General features: G+C 37.8%; 1 protein-coding gene across 1 annotated transcript; it reads right to left on the bottom strand.

Annotated features, from left to right (window-relative positions):
- Positions 1-2,110: 2,110 nt before the first annotated feature.
- On the bottom strand, positions 2,111-18,868 carry LOC145280162 (uncharacterized). The gene is made up of 2 exons (XM_080131930.1): positions 18,346-18,868; positions 2,111-3,590 (listed from the first exon to the last, which is right to left on the bottom strand). The coding sequence occupies exon 2, from the start codon at positions 3,509-3,511 to the stop codon at positions 2,471-2,473; it is 1,041 nt and encodes a 346-aa protein (XP_079988056.1). The 5' UTR covers positions 3,512-3,590; positions 18,346-18,868; the 3' UTR covers positions 2,111-2,470.
- Positions 18,869-23,273: the final 4,405 nt, after the last annotated feature.

Raw genomic sequence — 23,273 nt, forward strand, 5'->3', positions numbered from 1 at the left:
TTAGTAATACTACATCATCTCTTTTCTCAGTAAAGTAAATTTCATTCTTGAAAAGTTTTTAAGACTTTAAAGAACATCAGATAATTAAAGAAAGATTAATTCAGCAACAACAAGAGACAAGAAGTTCAGGAATTGCTTCTCAAGAGCTTGACCAATAAACCTAACACAGACAGTAACAGCTTTTTCGCAAAACATGATATGGAACACCATGGAGACGTTTACCTATGTTTTTGATCAAGACGAAATATTCAATACTTTCTTTAGAAGGTATGAAGACCTTTTCAATGTCGATTGCAAGATTGGCCTGATACAAAAAAATGTGTCTACTTTTATGAAAGCTAAGAACTGTTGAACAAAATAGATTTTTAGTCTACATTCTACCCAAAAACTATGGATCTGAAGTTCGGGGCAACCGTTAAGTTACTCCCATAACTTTTCAGTCCCAATGCGTCACTGTTTCATAAACGATGGATGTTTCAATTTTGCCATACAGGACGATGAAGATTATTTAGCGTTCACTTTATTCGTAAACATGAACTATAGTAACTTTAGACTAGCAAAATTATCGGCAGATTATTTTAAATGTCTTATATTTGCTCAACGGATAGTATCAGCAAAAATGTGAAGATTAGAGTGTAATAGTGAAACTTGAAAGTGAATCCTATCTCACTCTACAAACTTGCAGAGGATTTTTATGAGGTGATATGCATGAGAAGCGATTCTTAAAATATAGAGGAACCGGATGTAGTATACGTCAGGAAAGTAAAGTACACATCCAAAAATGACTGTTCTAAAAAGAGAAAAAGGAATATGTTCAGCCACATTCTCAGCATAAAGCAAATATTTACTTTCCTAAAAAGAAAATGACTATCCACATTTTCAAAGCGAGCAGACTATTCAGAAACAACAGAAATTATCCCAAACCATGTAGTCAGCCCATTTCAAAATAAAACTTGACAAAATTGTGGCAAGCTTGGCCATAAAATGTTGCATTGTAGAATCAGATGCAACCCAAAAAAAACAATCAGATAATATTCAACAAAATGTCAGACGAATATTTATGCAAATATGTAATAGTCAAGATATTTAATAAAACCATAAAATTACGAAATTACTGTCGGTATTGTCGGCATGTAGGCATTTATGCTTTCAGCAGTCTTATTCCATTTTATGTTTCTACAATATAGCCTATTGTGTTACTACTCTTCTGGAATATGGTTCCAGGATGCCACGTTTTCACAATTTTATTTATGTTGGTTTGGATACAGTAACGATGGGTTTATAGTATACCTACTGAAATTGTGTTTTTTCTCCATTTCTGCTAATCTGTTCCTATAATCGTTATTTTTCTTCCTTTCCAAGTTCTATTCGACTGGGTAGTATAGTTGGTAAACCCGTTTAAATAGGAATTCAATATGTGATTGTAATGTGTTCTCTATAGAAGGTATTCTTACCTGCTACAGTGAGCACATCTTTATGTTGGAGGTATTTTTGATTATAGACTTAATATGTTTCATATATCGTTCAATAGAGGTATTTATTCTAGCATAAATGGATGAGCTGCCTAATACTTCATGATGTGGTAGAGTTTTGAAAAGTTAGTCACGAGTCAGTAAGGTTGCTTCATCAATAGGTAGTTCTAGATAAATATTGTTTTTCTTCTATATTGTTTGAGGACTGCACTCAGTGTTTTGGCATGAAAGAATAGTTCCTCTCTTTATATTATTTTTAATTTTACAAAACTGTTATAGCTGTTATATTTAACCGGAAATGATAGACTTATTGTTTATGTTTGACGTCATAATAACAATGAAGCCGGTATTCATTCAGGCTCACACATCCGTGGACAGATGTCACTGATTGTAAGATATCATGTTACTAACTGTCTGCATGCTGGTACATGTGTTAAGGTATCTTACGAGTCGAATCTTGGCATTGCCTCTAACAAGCATTGCCAACTCGTGTGCATAAGAGTAATAGAATCTAATACAATCTCTCGGAAAATGAAAAGCAAGTTTTAAACAAAATCACAAAAATTACATCATGAAAATGAACATTTCTATAGTCAATGTAAAACACAGTAATATTTTTGTATAAAATCGACATAAAGTTAAAGAGAGCAATTATTTCAATCAGAATTCATGAATACAAACTGCAATTTTTTATCAACAGGAACGTTATCCAAATATAGAATAACTTTAGAATATGATGTGTACATTTATAGAGAAACTAAATCATTTGTTCCACCAAAATTGATATTTCTTTTTAGTTTTTGTTTGAACTTTTAGTCAATTAGGCATGCTATCCCCGTGGATTAAATAATGGCTTACATTAAAAATTCTATACAGTTTCCCGAGTTTGATAGAAAAATTCCAGAGTTCGTCAAGATTTATCTGAGGATAATCAGAGGTGATATTGGCCTAAACGTTGTGAAAATCATACTGTATATGAACATCCAAATAATTGAAAATTAGACAAGACTTTTATATTTTTTGCTTTTTAAATGTTTTGCCAGGTGTGCTTTCAGATTCGAATTACATGTAAATTTTGATCCACAAACATGACAAGAATATGGTTTCTCACCTGTGTGTATTCGTGTGTGAATCTTTAAAGTTGATTTAACGGAAAATGCTGCTCCACAAACTTGACAAGAATATGGTTTTGCCCCAGTGTGTATATGCATGTGCGTTTTTAAAGTCGAATTCTGTGAAAACGAAGAAAAACAAACTTGACAAGAAAATGGCTTCTCTCCTGTGTGTATACGCATATGAATTTGAAGTTTGTGTTTCTGTAGAAATGATGATCCACAAACGTTGCAAGAATATGGCTTGTCTCCTGTGTGTATTTTTACATGACTTTTTAAACTTGAATTATCAGAAAACACAGCCTCACACAGTTGACAGGAAAACTGTTTCTTTCCATTGTGCCTTTGCATATGAGTTCTTAAGCTGGAATTTTGTGAGAATGCAGACCCACAAATCATGCATGAATAGGGTTTTTGTCCAGTATGTATAAGCATGTGGCTTTTTAGACTGGAATTCTCAGAAAAAGCAGAGTCACAAATTTGACAAATATATGGTTTTTCACCTGTGTGTATTCGGATGTGTGTTTTCAAACTGGAATCCTGCGAAAATGATTTTCCACAAACTTGACAAGAAAACGGTTTCTCGCCAGTGTGTATGCGCATGTGAGTTTTTAAAGTGAATTTCCGTGAAAACGAGGAACGGCAAACTTCACAAGAATACGGTTTTTCACCTGTATGGATTCTCAGATGTTTTTTCAAACTGGAATTCTGTGTGAACGCATATCCGCATTCCTTACAAGAATATGGCTTTTCTCCTGTGTGTAGTAGCATGTGTGACTTTAAACTGGAATTTTTGGAAAATGTAGATTCGCAAACCTGACAAGAATAAGTTTTTTCTCTCATACGAATTCTCATGTTTCTTGTCAAATAGGATTTCTGAGGAGATAAAGATTTAAACTCGTGTGTGTTTTTGCTAAGCTCCTGCATGTCTTTAACTATATAGAGCTTTGCACTCTTGACAATTATCCAAAATCACTCCTATCATCCATTTATATAATAGTTTTATCTGCAAAGAAAGAATGAATATTTTTCACAAAAATCCAAATAATGTTTATTATTTAACCCAACTTCAATAAAATAAATCTGTCATATAATTGAACTTTATGCAAATAAGTACAGACAATATTAACTAATGTGAAATTTAGGGAGGATTACATTAGTACATGTCAGGATAACCTAACACATTCATTAAAAAACTAGTAAGAAACTATTTTACAATAGGCAGCTATGCACTTTCAACACTTATCCGATATCACTATTATCATCCATTTATATCTGTAAAGATAGGATATTATGAATAAAAATGGAATAATCTCTTATTTACTTCAACTCCAATAAATTAAATGATACTGTATCATAAAAATTCAATAAGCATTTTAATATTTATTATAAGGTTCTTAATACATGAAATCTTTTTATTTTTACACATTATTTTTAAAAGTGAGACATTTAGTGCACTTCTTTTCACAGCCATCAATCAGTAGTTTTAGTTATTAGACAAAAGATCATACATATTGTCAGATCTTAACTAGAGAGCATTAATGTGTGAGAGAAGTGACATTATTAACGATTTTACAATATACTTAAAATTAACTGGATTTATTTTTAATTTTGTAATCTTTTTCCTTTTCATATTCAGCTAATTATATTATGTTCTTTAGAAAAAGGAATACAACATTGCTTCTACATCTAAATACAACTGTGAGAGAAAAAGTATTTTGAACTATTTTATAATATACTTCAGTCTTACTGTTGAATTATTGTCTTTCTAAGTATGGACATTTGGCCAGGAAAGCAAAATAAAACGTATAAAAGAAATAATGAAAACGTTTTTTTGTATGAAATTACTCTGATATTTAGTATAAATATTTTAAAAGTAAAAAATTGTCCAAATATTTTTCTTTAATTTATTAAAAAATTAAAATCTTACAGCGCATGTAGATGATGTTACTTCCAGAAAGGAATTCTAGAGAAAGTGAAAACATTATTCGTGTAAACAGTATTTCTGTAAAAAAAATATCATACCAATAGTTTTATCTGAAAATAAAAATATATAAACAGAAATTAACAATTATTTCTATTATTTATATCAACTTTAATAAAGTAAATGATATTGTATAATACAAATTAATAAATATTTCTTTTTTCATTAATCTATATTTTTATTAGATGTATGGTATATATCTTGTATTTAAATGTTTTACACCATTGGTTTGTTAATAAAATAGATAAATATTATAGGCATGTTATTTTATACACTTTGCATTACCTGATTAATGATTAGAATAATATATGTATCATTAATGCGTGCAAGATTGGCTCTCTGGATTTTGTCCTATTATTTAGCAAAGTTTCATGATAAACATTTGTTCAACTGTCGTTTATCCATGTAATCTTTTTATTTTGGTAGTTTACACATTCTTAAAAGCAGTATTTTTACAAATTTCATTTTATATTCTTCAAAAGTTAATTGCTAGTTTTAATTATATCATGTTCTTAAAAGAAAAATAACTCACATTATCAGACAATGTGTAAATACAATTGGAGAGCGTAAATGCACAAGATATTTTTAACTAATTTACAATATATGTAAGCATGAGAAAGCAGAACAGAAGTTAAAAAGAACTATGCAAAATAAATTACTATTAACATCTTTTACGTATGACAAAAGTAAAAAATGTCCACATTCTCTTTCATGTATTACCAAAAATCTTTTAATAATTTAATTTCAAACATTTACTCTATGATAGATACTGTGTTCATTTACACTATATATATATATATATATATATATATATATATATATATATATATATATCAACTATACTATATAGAAGATGAATGAAATTGATTCAATATACTCAAAACTTAGTATTGCGATTATACAACAGACACTAGGTGTAATGTTTGAACGACACTGTAGTCTTGATGACATTATATATATATAATGTAAAAATATATATAATGTAAAAATAACACAAATGAAAAATGATTGGTGGGATGTCAGGGCAGCAGAATTGCAAGAGACTGCAGACAAGAAAGATAATAAAGCATTTCATGATGGTCTCAGAGAAAGTAATGTTACATGATAAGGGCTGTCCCCTTTTCATGTAAGTAAAAAAATAGGGAATTAGTTAAATGTAAATATGAAATAGGATAGTCAAGGATTCGAACTTGCGAAGCTGGACTCGGAATTGAGAATTCCAATCATAAGTTAAAATAAATACAGAATTTTATTGAAAATAAGGAATGTGGAATCACAATTGTTTAACTCACACAAAATAGTTAGATATCTGTTTATTGGAAAAGGAATGTAATAATGAAATTTGTTCCTGTGAAAATTAAAATAAGGAATTTAATCGTCAATTGAAATCATACACATATTTTGTAAAGAGTGTGGGGTATATGGTTAAAAAAAAAAAAAAGAAACGTACCGGGCGTATCTGCATCGCTCTTTGGGAAAGAAGAAGGAAAGGATGGCCAGCGTAGTTGTATACGCAAAGGGCATCTTGGGAAGACACAGCATGATGGGAGAAGCTATTTTTTTCCTGTCTCTTCCTTTTTTTTCTAGATAGGAGGATATAAAAGCTGGGAAAAATTCCCTGGGCAGCAGAGAGAAAAGAGTTGTGAACATCTTCTCTTGAAAAGAATTTCGTATTGCTGACATTCAGATTGTGCAGTGTGACATTGGTGGCGAGAGGCCAGGTGTGGTCGATTAGAAAAGAAGAGGGCAGAAACGTGCTGTTGTTGAGAGAATGTCTCATTCCTTCCCAAACCCCAGAACCGAATCCTGATTATAACGCTAGAAAGAGGTTATTCAAAAAATAGGTTACTGAACTCAGGGTCATGTCAAGTTTTGCAATGTGATGCATGTCAAGGCAGTGTGCTCGATAAGCACATGTTTAATCATGCAGCGACGTGATGAGTTCTCAATATAGGTTGAGTTTTTGATGCAGCCTGAGAGAAATAGGGGAGAGAGAGCCGAGAGAGAGGTCACAGACAGCTGCTGACACCAAACCTTGGAAGCAAATGTTAAAGAAAAGCCATGCAGGGAAGAGAAAAGGGCATCACCCAGTAAGCCACAAAGTCTATTTTGTACTCTATCAAGGCAGGATAGGTTGTTTTAGTAGCTCCTGCCCAGATATGGCAGTAGTATTCCATCCTTAGACGTACTTGACTTTTATATAGATAGAGAATTGCATCAGTAGTGAGATATCTTCTGGGGCGGTAGAAGGATCCCACCATCTTTCCAGCGACCTTGGCAACAAACTTGATGTACGTGTTCCATTTCAGATCAGGAGTGAAAGTCAAGTCCAGAAGCTTGTCAAAACATGAGGTTTCTCCTAGACGAGAGCCATCCATTTCAATTGATGCCAGATGGGGATCAGAGCGTTGATGATGTAAAGATAGGAGTTTGGTTTTAGATGCATTAAAGGTAACCAGCCATGTCTTCCTCCACTGAACCACTCGTTCAAGATCAGAGGAGAGAGAATCAGAGAGAGCTTTGTCATTTTTTTTTTATTTTTACACAGTGATCACCACTGATCAAGGCCCGGAAGCCACTCAGGAATAAGGGTTATTGCAAGTAGTGTGGAGATTTGATGAAGTTTTTACTTAAGGGGGCGGTTCATTAGGAATTTGTTAACATTGGACTTGAAGACATCCAAGTTGTAGTTCGGTGGGAAGCAGGCAAACGGAACAGAGTTCCACAGGCGTGCAGTTCTAAGAAAGCCTTTGATGTGTTGCCATAGTTGGTCGTGTCATCAGCATAGATGTCAATGAATGATTTAAGTATGTGTTTAGGGGAGATCATTGATGTAGATCAGGAAGAGAGTTGGGCCCAGGATTGACCCTTGAGGGACTCCAGCATTAATACTGCAGGCCTCTGAATTTTGTCCATCAACCACTACTCTTATGAGCCTATCAGAGAGAAATGATTTAATGATAGAGAGAATATTTCCAGTTATACCCTAGCTGGAGATCTTGTGAAGTAGGCCTTTATGCCATACCTTGTCGAAGGCCTTTGATATGTTAAGAGCAATTGCCCTGGAAAAGAAGCCTTTGTCAAGAGATTCACTAATTCTATGAGATATAACTGTTAGCACACCTGCGGTAGATCTTGCAGCATGAAAACCATATTGCGTGTCACTAAGAAGGTTATTTCTGTTGAGGTGGTTGACTATTTCTCTATTTAATATGGATTCCAGCAACTTACTCATGACACACAGGAGACTTATTGGTCTGTTCCAAGAGGGAGATGACTTATCACCTGAGTTCTTAAATACAGGGCATACTGATGAGGTTTTCCAGGATGTTGGAAAGCACTTCTCCTTAAGGCAACATTTAAATAGTTTCGTAAGTATGGGAGCAAGTTCTGGTTGAAGCTTTTTTAACACTATAATTGGGATGCCGTCAGGGCCAGTAGCTTTACTGGAATCAAGGTTCTTGATTAGCTTGGCGAGCTCACACACAGATATTTGTATATTACCTAGCATGGTCTGTGTTATAGGAGGAAATATGGGGAATTGATGGCCTTCGTCGCATAGGGTAGAATTAGCTGCAAAGTTCTTTGCAAATAGTTTGGCCTTGTCTGAAGCTGATGAGATGACCTCTGGTCATTAATAATGGTTGGGATAGAACGCACACTTCTGTTCAGGATCCTATTTGTTATTTGCCAAAACTGGTGGGAACCAAGCCGCTGATCAGCTACTTTGGACTTAACAGACTGAGCATATAGCTCTCTTGCATTTTTTTTTACTCTTTTATAGTGGTTGCTGGCGTTCCTGAAAGCAGCTTTAGTCTCAGTGCATCTATTACGTTGGTAGCTATGGAAAAAGTGATTTCTGTGCGCGATGGCAGCAGCACATTCTGGAGAGAACCATGGCTGGCTGGTAGGTTTTTGTTGGAATTTTTTAGATGGTATGAATCGGTCTTTGCCTACAATTAACTAATCGGTCAGGTCTCATACTATAGAGGATACATCCTTTTAAATATGGAATGCAGAGGTAGATCAGATATAAATTTACAGAAGCTATCCCAGTCAGCCATAGAGTATCGGTATACAGTACGGTGGAGGAGTACGTCTGGGGACTTATTACATTTCATTTTTATCTTAACTGATATGACAGAGTGGTCGGAGGATCCTAGAGGAGAAAGAACGGAACATGAACATAGCTCAGGGGAAGTTGAGAGAAAAAGGTCTAGGAGGCTTGCATACTGACCTGTAGTATCGGGCACACGGGTGTGCTCGCGAACAATCTGAGTGAGGTCATAAGCAATGACAAAATCATGACAGAACCTCCCTTTAATATATAAAAACTGTCTCTCTCTCTTTATATGTATCCCGTCTCATATATTCAGAACTCTCTCTCTCTCTTTATATACCTGTTTATGTCTCTAATATGCTATCTCTTACAACACATAAACACACCTAACACTCTAATCTCTCACTAAGACTCTCCTAAGACGAACAAGAACAATACAGAATATGCACCCAGTATATAACAGTAATACTTCACTAGTACTTGCTTCTGATGGTACAAACCTTTTAACTAAGAATAGTGAAATTTTGTTGTGATGGAAAGACCACTTGAGGACAGTTCTAACCTCAACTTCTACTGTTGGTGAAGCAGCACTAGCATCGTCTTCAATGCTCAGAACTATCACAGCTTGCTACTGAACCTATCTTTGAAGAAATCAACGATAGTGTCAAGTAATTATCTTAAGGCAAGGCCCTTTCGGAAAGATGGATTGCCACCAGAAATTAATAAATAAAGAGGCCAAAACCTAGTCAAAAACTGCATCAGCTATTTAAGATCATTTTGGTTTCATGCTCAGGTTTTTTGAGGATGCAGGCATAAAACATATTATAGAAACAAAAGTAATCAACATTGTTACAATAATTTTCATGAAATTTCTCTTCGTTGTATCGCAAGAAACATCTTGGCACATCTTATTATCAATAGAATCATGAACAATCTGCTAGATGACGCCTATCATAACTCACAGTGTGAGTTTCAGTCCGGTTGAGGCTCTGTAAATATATTTTTTCCCCTTAAAAAAGTTGCCAAAAAGGAATGAGGAAAAACAGTAAATTGTACAGGGTGTCCAAAAAGTCACTGAAGGGTTGAAAATCTTTGTTATTTAACCATTTGATTATTTTTTTCTATTTCAGATATTTTACAGATAATGTTTTGAAAATTAATTATTGATAAGTATAGCATTGAGTACACTACGCAAATTTTTAAATTATTTTACCAAAATCAGGGGTCAATTGTTTTGACTCAAAGAGCTTATTTACAGCATTTTTATTTAAGAGATAGCCCAAGTAAGAATTTAAGAGATAGCCCAAGTAAGAATTTAAGAGATAGCCCAAGTAAGAATTTAAGAGATAGCCCAAGTAAGAATACAATTTTCTTAAAGAAAGAGTCTATGTGAAACCCCAAACCCTGCAAGAATTGAAGGACAACACCAAGAACGAAATAAGGAAGTTAAATCGCAATCCAGAGATTCTGCAATCTGTCATTAATAATGTTTGGGAAAGAACACAAATATGCGAAGCTGAAAATGAGCAACATTTAAGAAATTATTTTTCATAAAAAGATTGTTTGAATTTTGCATTTTTTTAAAAAATTTCCTAATGACTTAGTCAGATTTTGTTAAAATTACAGAAAGATTTCATCAAAAATAAAGAATCTATTCAAGTTCGAAACCTTTCAGTGACGTTTTAGAAATTCTGTACATGGTCTTTGTTGACCTTACTAAAGCTTTCAACACAGTGAACAGAGAGACATTTTAGAAAGTACTGATGCGATGCTTAATGTTATTGTATCATTCCATGGCAGCATGAAATTGTGGAGAAAGAAGTGGCTTACCATTAAAGCGGCTGCACGTTTGTGCATGCAAAGCACAAATTGAGAATCAAGATGGCGCCCGCATGCGTTTATGTGGAAAAAAGTCTTGTGGAATCTCGGGGAATCTCGGACCCTGATTCCATAAATAACGAGGAAAGGAAAGTGGGAGGACAGACGATTTTTAGTCTAATGACGTGTGTAAAAGAAGAGGTAGAAGAAAAGAGTGTGGTGAACGAAACAAACAACGACTCAGTTGAAAGTAGAGTTGTAACTAACACAAGCTATTCCGGCATGACGTCAGGATTTGACCCCAAGCTAATTCCCCTGTTTGATGGTAGTAGCACTGATCACTCAGTGCAGGAATGGGTGGAAAAGCAGAATTAATATGTCAGCTCAGTGGGGTGAAGCGTATGGAATGCGTGGTCCCAATGCGCCTCACTGGGGGAGCATATGCAGTATACCAGAAGTTGGCTGATGAGAAGAAAACAGACTTTGCCTGCATCAAGCGTGCCCTTTTTACAGCATTTGCGTTAGATCCAGTTACTGCATGGAAGGAATCCATGGCCTGAAAATTACATCCCGGGGAAACGGTGGATGTATATCTGGCTGAGCTAAAAAAGCTATCGGCCCTTTTTGGAGGGATGTCAGACAAAGGCTTGGTGTGCGCCTTTGTTGCAGGATTACCTAAGAGTGTGGAAGATCTGCTCCATGCCTCATCCCAAGTGGACGAGATGGACATATCGGAAGTATTGGCGCGAGCACGAGCAATACTAAAGAAAAGCACTAACACTATAGACCAAGCGGCAGCTGTACAACCATCACAGGTTGGATTGCAGGACCTGGGCGCAGCTACAACCTGCTATAAGTGTGGAGGACCCAACCATTTGGCCAGTGATTGTCTTCTGTCACGTCAATCAACTCGGAAACTTGACGGGCCGCAGTGCTACAAGTGCAAAAAATGCAGACACCTGTCCCGCACCTGTCCGGGAAATGGGCAAGGGGAAGAAGCTACAGCGCCAGTCTTCTCCCAAGATCGTCATTGAGCAGGGCGCTACCCACTGTAAGCATACACATTAATGGAAGCGAGCGCCTCGTGCTTGTGGAAACTGGGTGCACCCAGACTCTCGTAAGCAAGATATGCTGTGCCACTTGGAAAGCAGAGAGAATTCCAGTAGTAACTGTAGGCGGAGGTTCACTAGCCTCTTGTGGGATGAGCATTATCCGTGCAAGCATCAACGACGGGCCTGCAGTAGCCATGCGAGCACTGGTTGTGGAGGGAGAGCTTCTCGGGTACAACCTACTCCTGGGTATGGACTTGATTACACAACTGGGTGGAATTACTGTGGAAAGAACCGGCAAGGTACAGTTCTCCCGATGTGAGGAACATGTTTGTGCTGCCATAACTCTCGACGAGCCTGACTTTCATGCAGAGTATGATAGAAACACCAATGCATGGACGGTGTCTTGGAAGTGATCAAACGATCAGCCACCAATATCCTTGCGGAACCGGTTATTGGAATATCCCCAACCCATGTGGCTAAGGGAATAGTATGAAGAAGAACTGCAAACGTGGATCGACAATAGCTGGCTTCTTCAATACCCAGAGGATGAGCTTGGCCCCCCCGCGAGGGCTGATTCCCTTGATGGCCGTCGTACAAGAGACCAAACAAAAGGTCCGCCCCATCCTAGACTACCGTGAGCTCAATGAGCATGTCGACCCATATACGGCAAGGGCTGATGTGTGTGCACTCAAATTAAGGGAGAGGCGACAGCAGGGATCGAACGTGGCAACTCTGGACCTACGCAGAGCCTATCTGCAAATACGCATTGAGAAGAAATTGTGGCCATCTCAGACTGTGGAAATTGGAGGAACCCGATATTGTCTAACCAGGCTAGGGTTCGGTCTAAATGTGGCACCAAGCATTATGACAGCAATCATGCATGCTATCCGGCAGCAAGATGAGGCAGTGCAACAGGCAACATCCTCATACATCGATGATATATTCGTCAATGAGAGCCTCATGTCTGAGCAATCGGTTAGAATTCACTTTAAGAGCTTTGGACTGACATGTAAAGAACCAGAGCGTCTGTGCGATGGAGCAAAAGTTCTCGGCCTGCACGTGCGCAATTGCTAGGAAGGACTTTGCTGGAGAAGAGGAAGTCGCGTCCACAAGGTCCCATCAAACATCACTTGACAAACAGTGTTTTCGCTTTGTGGAAAGATGATAGGCCATTTCCCTGTGTGTGGTTGGCTCAGGGTGGCTGTGGCGGCCATAAAAAGACTTGCAAAAGCCGTGTCGTCGGGATGGGACGATGCAGTACACGATGTCACCCTAAGGAGCATGCTGACAGAGACTGTGTCCAGGGTGACCAGTGATGACCCTGTTCAGGGAAAGTGGTGCGTCAGCGGGAATGAGTTCACGGTCAGGGTGGATGCTAGTTCACTGGCCCTTGGAGCTGCTCTTGCAGTTAATCATTCCATTATTGAAGATGCCTGTTGGCTTCGGCCAGAGAATGATTCGAGGCACATAAACCTGGCCGAACTTGATGCCACATTGAAGGGCGTTAACTTGGTGCTTCAATGGCAAGCCAAGGTTATACATATCATGACTGACTCGGCATGCACTCATCGGTGGATAACCGATGCATTAAGTGGAAGAGCATGGCTGACGACACGAGCATTGAGTGAGATGTTAATTCGAAGATGGCTTGCCACCTTGGTCAACACCATCACAGAGTACGACCTCACTGTGGACGTAGTGTTGATCAGGTCTGCGCTCAACAGAGCAGATGCTCTGACAAGAGTCCCTCAACGATGGCTTCTGGCTGGTGCTCGGAGAGATTCTGATAATCTGCAAAACACATGTGCAGCAGCTGTGTGTAATGTGGATGCAGCGCGCATCATGGACATTCATCGACAGTGTGGACATCCTGGCATCAAGCGGACACTGTACTTTGTCAAGATGATTGATCCAGGAGTAGAAAAAAAAGATATCCGAAGAGTGGTGGAAAGTTGCGAGGCCTGCCAATCCATCGACCCAGCTCCAGCACGATGGAAGAAAGGGGAGTTGGTAAGTGGCTGAGAGTGGGCATGGACATCACACACTACGGTGGCAACCACTTCCTTACCCTCATCGATTGTGGGCCTACACATTTCGCAGTCTGGAGACTCCTCAGGCGCCAGGACTCTTGCAACATTATTTGCCAGCTGTCATCCGTGTTCTGTGAAAGAGGTGCGTCCGATGAAGTGCTGACGGACAATGACCCAGCCTTTTGCAGCCATCAGATGAAGCAGTTCTTACAAGAATGGGGTGTGCGGCTGCGGCTTAGATGCGCTTATGTGCCTTCTGGCAATGGTATAGCTGAGAGAAGCCATCACAGCATCAAAACAATTGCAGCCAGGAAGCAGTGCACCATCGCAGAAGCTGTGTACTGGTATAATCTCATGTCAAAGGATGGCGTCTTTCCAGGAACGGCGCCTGCAAACACAATCTATCAGTACCGTGTCCGAGAAAAAGGAATCCACCCCAATACAACTGTGGCCACTGAGATAGAACGGAATCGATATGCCAAAGGGGATGCTGTCTGGGTGAAGCCGTCAGGAAACCGATGTACTGACAAGTATAAACGGGGCACAGTGACCGATGTGGTGAGTCAGCAGTGTGTCCAGGTTGATAGCATACCCCGTCACATTAGGGACCTATGGCCGGCGACACATGTACCACCTCCAGTGGATGATGAGAGTGACTCTGACTCTGAGACGAGTGGGCCATCACTTTGGTTTGCACCATCCCTATCAAGCAATGACTCTGATATCAGTAGCCTCCACAGAGATGAAGCCTTCCCCGACCATCAGGCGGTGGATGAGAGCACACGTGAAGACGAGAGCAGCACTGTTCCCCTTCGCAGAAGCACCCGACGGCGGCGATCGCCACCCCCATGCCGTCTCTGTGATCATGAGATCGGGGGGAGTGTGGAGAAAGAAGTGGCTTACCAATAAAGTGGCTGCGCGTTTGTGCATGCAAAGCACAAATTGAGAATCAAGATGGCGCCCGCATGCGTTTATGTGGAAAAAAGTCTCGGGGAATCTCAGAGAATCTCGTACCCTGATTCCATAAATAACGAGGAAAGGAAAGCGGGAGGACAGACGATTTTTAGTCACTAAAGCGAACGGACATGTGTAAAAGAAGAGGTAGAAGAAAAGAGTGTGGTGAAAGAAACAAACAACGACTCGGTTTAAAGTAGAGTTGTAACGAACACAGAAATAAACTGTGATCTAAGATAGTCATGCTTCGGATCCATTTGATGTCTCCAATGGTACACAATAAGAGGTTGGGCTTGCTCCAATTCTTTTTGCACTGTGTTTTTTGGTGATGCTTCAGCATGCATGAAGTGATTTCAACAGTGCTGTGAACTTCCAATTCTATACCAGTGGTAGATTGTTTAACCATTAATGCTTTAAGACCAAAACAATGTTGAGAACCTAATGATATATGACAGGCTATTTGCTGCTGCTGCATTAGTCACTACATTTTATGCTTGAGCACAAGAAGTTGTAAGTAGATTTTCTGAAGCCGATAAAGCATTTCGACTCACCAGAAGTATTAATAAAACTGAAGTAATTCATCAGAAGCAAGTAAATGGTGTGAAACAAAATCCTCCAGTTCATTTTTTCCTGATAACTGCATTACAATAGATGAGAAATTGGAGAGTAGACAATGCATTGTGGATGCGTTGTTAAATAATCCCATACATCTCACTTCTCCTAATTTGTTTTTCAGTCCTCGTTTAGTATGAGTGATTTTTCTGACAAAGGGAAAGGAAAAACCTGTATTCCAGGTCGACAGTATTTTTGCATGAGCAGTCGCCTGAGAATTTGTGTTAAGTAGAGAAGTAGTCAACCACCTCAGCAAAAATAATCTCCTCACTGACATGCAATATGGTTTCTATTCTGCTAGATCTGTTCCCTTTGCCAGTTGTTCTAAAAATGCTAAAACCTGGTTAATCTGGACACGGTTTTGATAATTTCCATATATATATATATATATATATATATACAATATTTTACCCATCATACAAAAATGGACGCCTTACAAATGTTACATTGTAACAATTATTAAAACTGCAAATTGAACAAAAACAATAATAATTTGCACACCAGAAACACTCAGATGAAAGACAATTATTTGAATACCAGAAGTGTTCAGATGAAAGACAACAACAATGCATGGAAGATCTGGTTATACAAGTCATAAAATATAATGCATCCACCAATAGTAATACCATATTTTCACAAGATTGAATCAGTGAATATGGAATGGGATTGACAATTTCTGCTATAGCCCTGAAGAAGATAAATCATTTTAAGCTTATTTTTGTCATTATGAAGATCTTTTAGTATCAACTAACGAGCATAACAAGTTTGTGGATTTTATTTTACCATGTAAAACATTAGAATTATCGTTTGCTGAGACGGTGGAACTTCTTACAGGACTATTAAGCCCAAAAATATCTTTATTCCATTAGTGTTAGTCATGTCTGAATTTGTAGGAGAATGATGAAGAGGATTTTGCAACGTATGCAGCCATGGTAAATAAACGTTGCAACGACTTCAAACTTACAAACTTCAATGCAGATAATTTTAAATGCTTTATATTTGTGCAAGGACTGACTTCTGGTCGAGATACGGACATTAGGAGGCGTGTGTAGAAAATGAATCAAACCCAATTTTACAAAAGTTAATGGAAGACTGACAGAAATAGAAATTATTAAAAACAGTTGATGGATAATTCACTACAAGACTTTGCTTCGTTTCAGTACTCATAGTTTTTGATCCACGTTGTCATATGCATGATGACGTAGCAGTGTCAGAAATTTCGTGAAAATAGTGAATAATTCCACCCCATCTTTCCAAGCTTATAACTCATCGAAAAATGTAATTCAAGCCCTAATTTTTTTTTCAATTAAAGGAGCAAGGACCAAGGTTTTATTAAAAAAAAAAAATAAAAAAAAACAATGTGTTTTTTTTTAAAAAAAAAAGGTTTTAAACTTCGAACTTTACAGGTAAATTTCTAAAAAAGCAATTTTATTTTTGTTTTAAATTTGAATATATTATTTATTGACCTTTTCTCTTCAATTTGTAATATATAAAACTCCCCGACATAATTAATTATTTACTTTTTAATAGACATTTCAAAATGAGAGGCGTGAATTATTCGACCCCCTGTCTTTCCAAGCTTATAACTCCTCGAAAAATGTAATTCAAGCCCTAATTATTTTTTCAATTAAAGGAGCAAGGACCAAGGTTTCATTAAAAAAAAAAAAGACAAAAAAAAGATTAAAAAAAAGACAAAAAAAAATAATGTGTTCTTATAAAATAAGGTTTTAAACTTCGGACTTTACAGGTAAATTTCTAAAAAAGCGATTTTTTTTTTGTTTTAAATTTGAATATATTATTTATTGACCTTTTCTCTTCAATTCGTGATATATAAAACTCCCCGACATAAATTAATTATTTACTTTTTAATAGACATTTCAAAATGGGTGACACTTCGGGGGGGGGGGGCGTGAATTTAAAAAAAAAACGTTTGTCTAAAATATTATATTCGGTTTATTGAAAAGAACATAAAATTTCACATTGACCCTGAAAATATCGTAAAAATAGAATCAATAGAAAAATTTTGATAGATTTTTAAAGTTTAAAAATTGAGTTCGGAAAATTCATTACTGTTTTAAAAAAAAAATATTTCTATTACTTTTAAAACAACTGTAATAGTTTATTTTGGAAGTATAATCCATAAAGAAAATAAATAACCCACTTTTGACAGAGAAATTACGAGATTTTTATATTGTATTCGCAGTTTCGTGTTAGGGGTGTCAAAAATTCCTACAAAAATTATGACGCCATTTTCTGTTTTTGATGAAAAACGTATAAAAACGTCTTTCTTTTTTCCATATTACTGTGTAATAATGTATTCATTTTACTCCCAAAATGCTCGTCATTTTACATTTAAAAAAAAAGTGCGGTTGCATTATAAATGGTTGTAAAAATGCATTTGAAGTAAAAACACTTTTACATAACTGTCATGTTGAAATTAGTAAAAAAACTTTTTAATTACGAAAACTGATTACGTGAAAGATTTGACATCTATTTTTACAAAAAATAAATAAATAACAAATGCCATTTTCGTAGATTCTCGATTTCCCATTTTCTAATTTGAAATCGCGGAAGTTAACGAAACAAAGAAGATAAATCAGTTTGTCACATGGAATAAAAGAATATGTTAACAAATATGATAAATTATTATTCAATGAATTCTATGGTTAATTTTTACGACGTGCCCCTGCATATTATAAACACCCCAACCTCCCCATGTTAAGAGCGGATTTCGGAATAAACATCCCCCAACCTCGAAAGCCGTTCTTAACATGGAGAGGTTGGGGGGGGGTATTCCGAAAGCCGTTCTTAACATGGGTGGCTGGGTGTTTATAATACGCTGAGGCACGTCGTAAAAATTAACCAATTCTATTTTTACTCGTAATTATGTCTCGACCTGATAATTTTTCGTAATTTAAATTTTTTTTTAGCAATTCTGACATGACAATTAAGTACGTAATAATGTTTTTGTTTGTTTGCTTTTTTACTTAAAATGCATTCTTTTATGCAATTGATGCACGCACCCGTAACTACAACATAAAATCATTTTTTTCTCGACTATACAATATATTATGCATTATGTTTTCTGACGTCGATCTATATTGACCACTTTACATTAATTTAAAAAAATAACATGTTGGCCTAAATATAAAACGATTGGGTTCCTACAGCAAATCAGCGCATGCCGCGCTGCGATATTTTGGAAATTTCATAACCTTTTCGTAAATCAAATACATTCAAGTAATACTTACTTTTTAAAAATTAATATATTTTGCGTTGACTTGATTCTGTTTTAAAAAAATAACCGTTTACTTATTAAATGATTAATTTCTTTTTAAATAGTCGACGTGAAAAATCAGATTTAAGATGGCGATAGGGATAGTAGGTTCGCAGAAAATATTTTTAAAAGAGGAAGAAAACATTAAAAGAATTTGTCCTGAGTAAAATTATTGGCAAGACATAAGGACAATAAATAATTGACAATAAATGATGGATTTGGTAAAAGTTACCTTACGCTACAACAGAACACCGACCACTCTAATTTGGTTTTTAGTGGTATTTATGAATCTGATAATCAAACCAGTCACAAATTTTTCGTTTGCGTGGTGAATCGGAAAAGTCTGACGAGTCGCACAACAAAATTCACTCGACACAGGTTGTATCAAGACATCCTATGAGTCGCACAACAAAGTTGGGGTTGTGTTACTATACACATAGATTCAAAAAAGTTGTCAAAAAAACAAATATCTAACAAATAAATGTTATCAAAAGCAAGATAAGTTACTTTTCTACCTAACTGGATAATTTTTTATTGTTTTCATTTAATGTAACATGTTTATTCGGCTCGAAAAACATACAATGTTTACCGATGTATTTGAAAATTGCAAATGGCAGGTGACTCTCTGTTGAACACGGTAAGTTTGGGAAAATGAATTAAAACTAAAAAATTATGCAAAATATTGTTAAAAACCCACCGAATATATGTTAGCCTATGTTACGGTAACATATATTGAGCGAGTTTCTAACAGTAGTTTATTTAGTTTTTTTGTTTAAACTCATTTTCCCTAATTTATCGTGTTTAACAGAGAGTTCAGCACCATTTTGAATTTTCAAATACATCGGTAAACTTTGTATGTTTTTCGAGCTGAATAAACATATTACATTAAATAAAAACACTAAAAAATTATCCAGTTAGGAAGAAAAGTAATTTATCTTGCCGTTGATAACATTTATGTTATATATTTGTTTTTTTGACAATTTTTTTTAATCTATGTGTATAGTAATAGAAACCCACAAGGTTCACTCTACACAGGTTGTATTAAGAAATCCGACGAGTCGGACAACACAGTTCACTCTACACAGATTGTATCAAGAAATCCGACGAGTTGCACAACAAAGTTCACTCTACACAGGTTGTATCAAGAAATCCAACGAGTCGCACAACAAAGTTCACTATACTCAGATTGTATCAGGACAGACAGACCCGAGCACGTTTACGCGGTAAGCCTTCTCTATTTTGCCCACACTACCCCTCTGATCTCATGATCACAGCAATGGCATGGAGGTGGCGGTCGCCTCCACCGGTTACTTCTTCAAAGTGGGGGGGGGGACACACCCCTCATCTTCACTTGCACTCTCATCCACGGTCTGTGGGTAAAAAAAACTGCGTCCGCTATGAGGCTACTGATGTCTGAGTCACTTTTGGATAAAGCTGGTGCAAACCAGAACGATGCCTCACTGATCTCTGACTCTGATTCACCCGTGTTGTTCATGGGTGGTTGTAACTGCTTTGCCAGCCACAGGTTCCTAACATGACAGGACACGCCATCGACTCGCACTGACTGTGTGCTGATCACCTCAGTGACGCGCCCAATTCTGTACCTTGTTGTACATTTGCCACACAGATTTTTAATCCAAACGATATCCCCTTTCTTCAGTATATCTGGTTGTTTCCAGTTTGTGGTCTCTATGCCTTTTACTCTGATGTGATACCTGTACAATGCATCGGTTACATTTTGCAGGTAAACTGCTTCAAACACCATGCAGCCCCCTTCTGGCTGCAATGGTCTTGACAGTCCTGTGATTCCACTCAGTGGCCCCATTTCTGCTTGGTACGTGTGCACATCGGAACCACAGGCATACTCCCCAGCCATCGGCAAACTTTTTGAATTGCTCATTGGTGAATGCAGTGCCATTATCAGTTAGTATCTCTGTTACGGGCTTCAAGGAAAACGCTGTTTAACGGCTGCCATATCACAAGCCTAGATGGGCCACAATCAATGAGAGTCAGGAAATCCTCACCGTTGTGGTGGGTAATATCTATCGCCAGCTGGCTCCAGTGGTCCATCACTTCCAGCTTCTCTTTCTCCCAACAAACAGGTGCTGGGTTGATGGATTGGTAAGCCACACAGCTTTTGATCACTCTCCTGAAGTTTGCCTTCTGCACTCCTGAATCAACCAACTTAGCTAAATATAAGGTTTGTTTGATCCCAGGGTGCCTGTTTGCTGGTGGACTTCTTTGATTCGATTAAGTTGAATGGGACTTACAGACGCAAAACAGATGTTTTACGGGTTCAATGGCTCTCTTAATGGCGTCAAGCCATCTTTGGGGTACCCTTGTCAAACAATCTTCTTTGTTCAGGCTGGATTTGACCAGAGACACCTCAATCTTGTACCAGCCTCACGATTGTGTCAAGCTGCCGTCAGATGAACATCATTGTGGCTTTGGTTTGCACCCTGGCCCTCCCGGTAAGGGTATCTGTGGACGCAGGCAGAATTGGTGAACAGTCGTAGCATAGCCAATTTCCATAGAATTGCCAAGTTGATCCTCTTGATGATGGCATCAAGCTCTAGCAGGTTTATATGCTGGGAGTCCTTTTCTGGTCATAGCCAGCAAGTATCCTCCACGACAGCCCCATCATGGACTAGCGACACACCCACACACTGAGGTCTTGACAGTTGACACACCATCTGCCCCACACTAGGTCTTCTTTGCGCAGTCTAGTAAGGACCTTCCCAAGCATTGTGTTGAAGAGGCATCATAAAATTTATCATCCCACCAAGCGGTAGTATCAGATGCTCTCTGCTTGATGAATGCCACCGCAACACACAGCTAGCCATCCACAGGGAGATGTCCAACTAACTTTCCACTCAAAGAAAATATGCTTCGCTGCGTAGCAATGTGGGGCATGTCTGGGACCTTGTTCCCTCGTTTCCAACATAGGACAGCATTCTCTTTCCAACCCTGCAGACCAAAACCCATGCATTATCCTGTAGCCTTTCTGCTTCCTTGCTAAGGAGGCCAAAGTTGCAGAGATGTTCCTTCATGCGTGCCACAACCATAATTCCCTCATCCACATACACATCCTTAATATATGTTGCCTGCTATACGTGCTCATTCTTAGCCAGAATGGCATCAACAATCATCTTCATAATCGATGGCGCTACATTAAGTCCAACCCCCATGTGGGTTAGACAATACCTTTTCCCCTTTATAAGTATGATTGGTGCACGCACACTTGAAGATAGGCCTTGCAAAGATCTAACACAGACATTAGATCCCATTTGCCACCATTCTCTCAATTTCTTGGCGCATACGTCTGCACGAGCTGTAAAAGCGTCCACCTACTCATTCAGTTCCCAATAGTTGAGGACCGGTCTAACCTTCTGCTTGTTTTACTGGATAATTGCCATTAGTGGGATCAGGCACTTTAGGGGACCTAATTCTTAACTAGCCACTTGTTATTGATCCAAGTCTGTAGTTGCTTGTCGTATTCGATTCGGGATCCGTGTGCAATGAGGTACTGTTGTACCAAGAAAGAGTAGTAATCCCAGATACACTACAAAAGAAAACTCTAAAAGATTTCCATACAGGGCACCCTGGTGCTACACGAATGAAGAGCCTCATGAGGTCCAACGTTTACTGGAAGAGTATGGACACTGATATAGAAGGCACGGTAAAGTCGTGTAACAGATGCGCATTGACTGCAAAAGCGCCCGCAATACAATCGAGCCTGTGGCCTAAAGTGGACCACCCATGGCAAAGAATACATGTAGATTACGCAGACCCACTGGATGGAAACTATTATTTAATAGTAGTAGACATTTTTTCAAAATGGCCTGAAGTATTTTGATGTAAAAGTCCAACAATGGATTTTACAATCAGTGCTCTTCACGAATTGTATGCTAGGTTTAGTTTGGTCGATTGTCTAGTGTCAGACAATGGCACACAATTCACTTCAGCAGAGTTTAAAAGCTTCTGTGAAGATTTCCAGGTTAACCACATAATGATGCCAACCTATCATCCACGATCTAATGGTCAGGCAGAGAGGTTTGTAGACACGCTGAAAAGAGCCCTGAAGAAGGCTAAAGGAACGCCCTCAGAAAAAGGCGCTCCAGCAGTTTTTATAAGTTTATCAAATTACGCCAAATGAAAGTGCCTCATCAAAGATGTTGCCGGCAGAGTTAATGTTCTCGAGGAAAATTAGGCCAGCCTTCGAGAAACTTTTGCCAAAACAGGTGAAACCACCAAATACTATAGTTCCTAAAAAAGGTACTTACCTGGTGGAAAGGTATTTTTCCAGGTACACGAAAATAATAGTATGATGTGGGAACTAGGAAAGGTCCAGAAAAGGATTTGGCAGATGGTCTACATTATCAAAGGTCCAAGATTTACTCACAAGAAGCATTGAACCCAAATTCAGAAAAATATCACAGATGATGAAAGACAATCTCCTGCTGAACAAGAAGAGGTAATGGACCAGATACATGACACAAGCGACCTGGTAACACCACAAACAGCCGGACAACGCTAGTCCTCCGGAAAAAGGAAAATGACCGACTCGATAGAGATCAACCCCAGGAAAAAGAGCTATACGATAATTCCAGGGGAATGAAAAGATCGGGAGGGGGTATTGTGGGGTACAAATCACCACTATTTGAGAACCAAGTGGAATCAACCAGTCCTATAAATACCACTGGTTTCAGAGACTAAATGGAGACATTCATACCAAGTTTAACCGCATGCTACGAACACGTTCCTCTCATACCACTTTAGTGGCTCCTGTATTCTTTATGATAAATACATATTATATTTATACACTTTACACTATTTGTGGTTTCTTTCATTTGTGACCCCTAGCAAGGGTCTACAACGCTAACTTAAACTAAGGTTGCAAAT

Source organism: Euprymna scolopes, chromosome 7 (assembly GCF_053919585.1).
Source record: "Euprymna scolopes isolate OS-2025 chromosome 7, ASM5391958v1, whole genome shotgun sequence".
Classification (NCBI taxonomy): Eukaryota; Metazoa; Mollusca; class Cephalopoda; order Sepiida; family Sepiolidae; genus Euprymna; species Euprymna scolopes.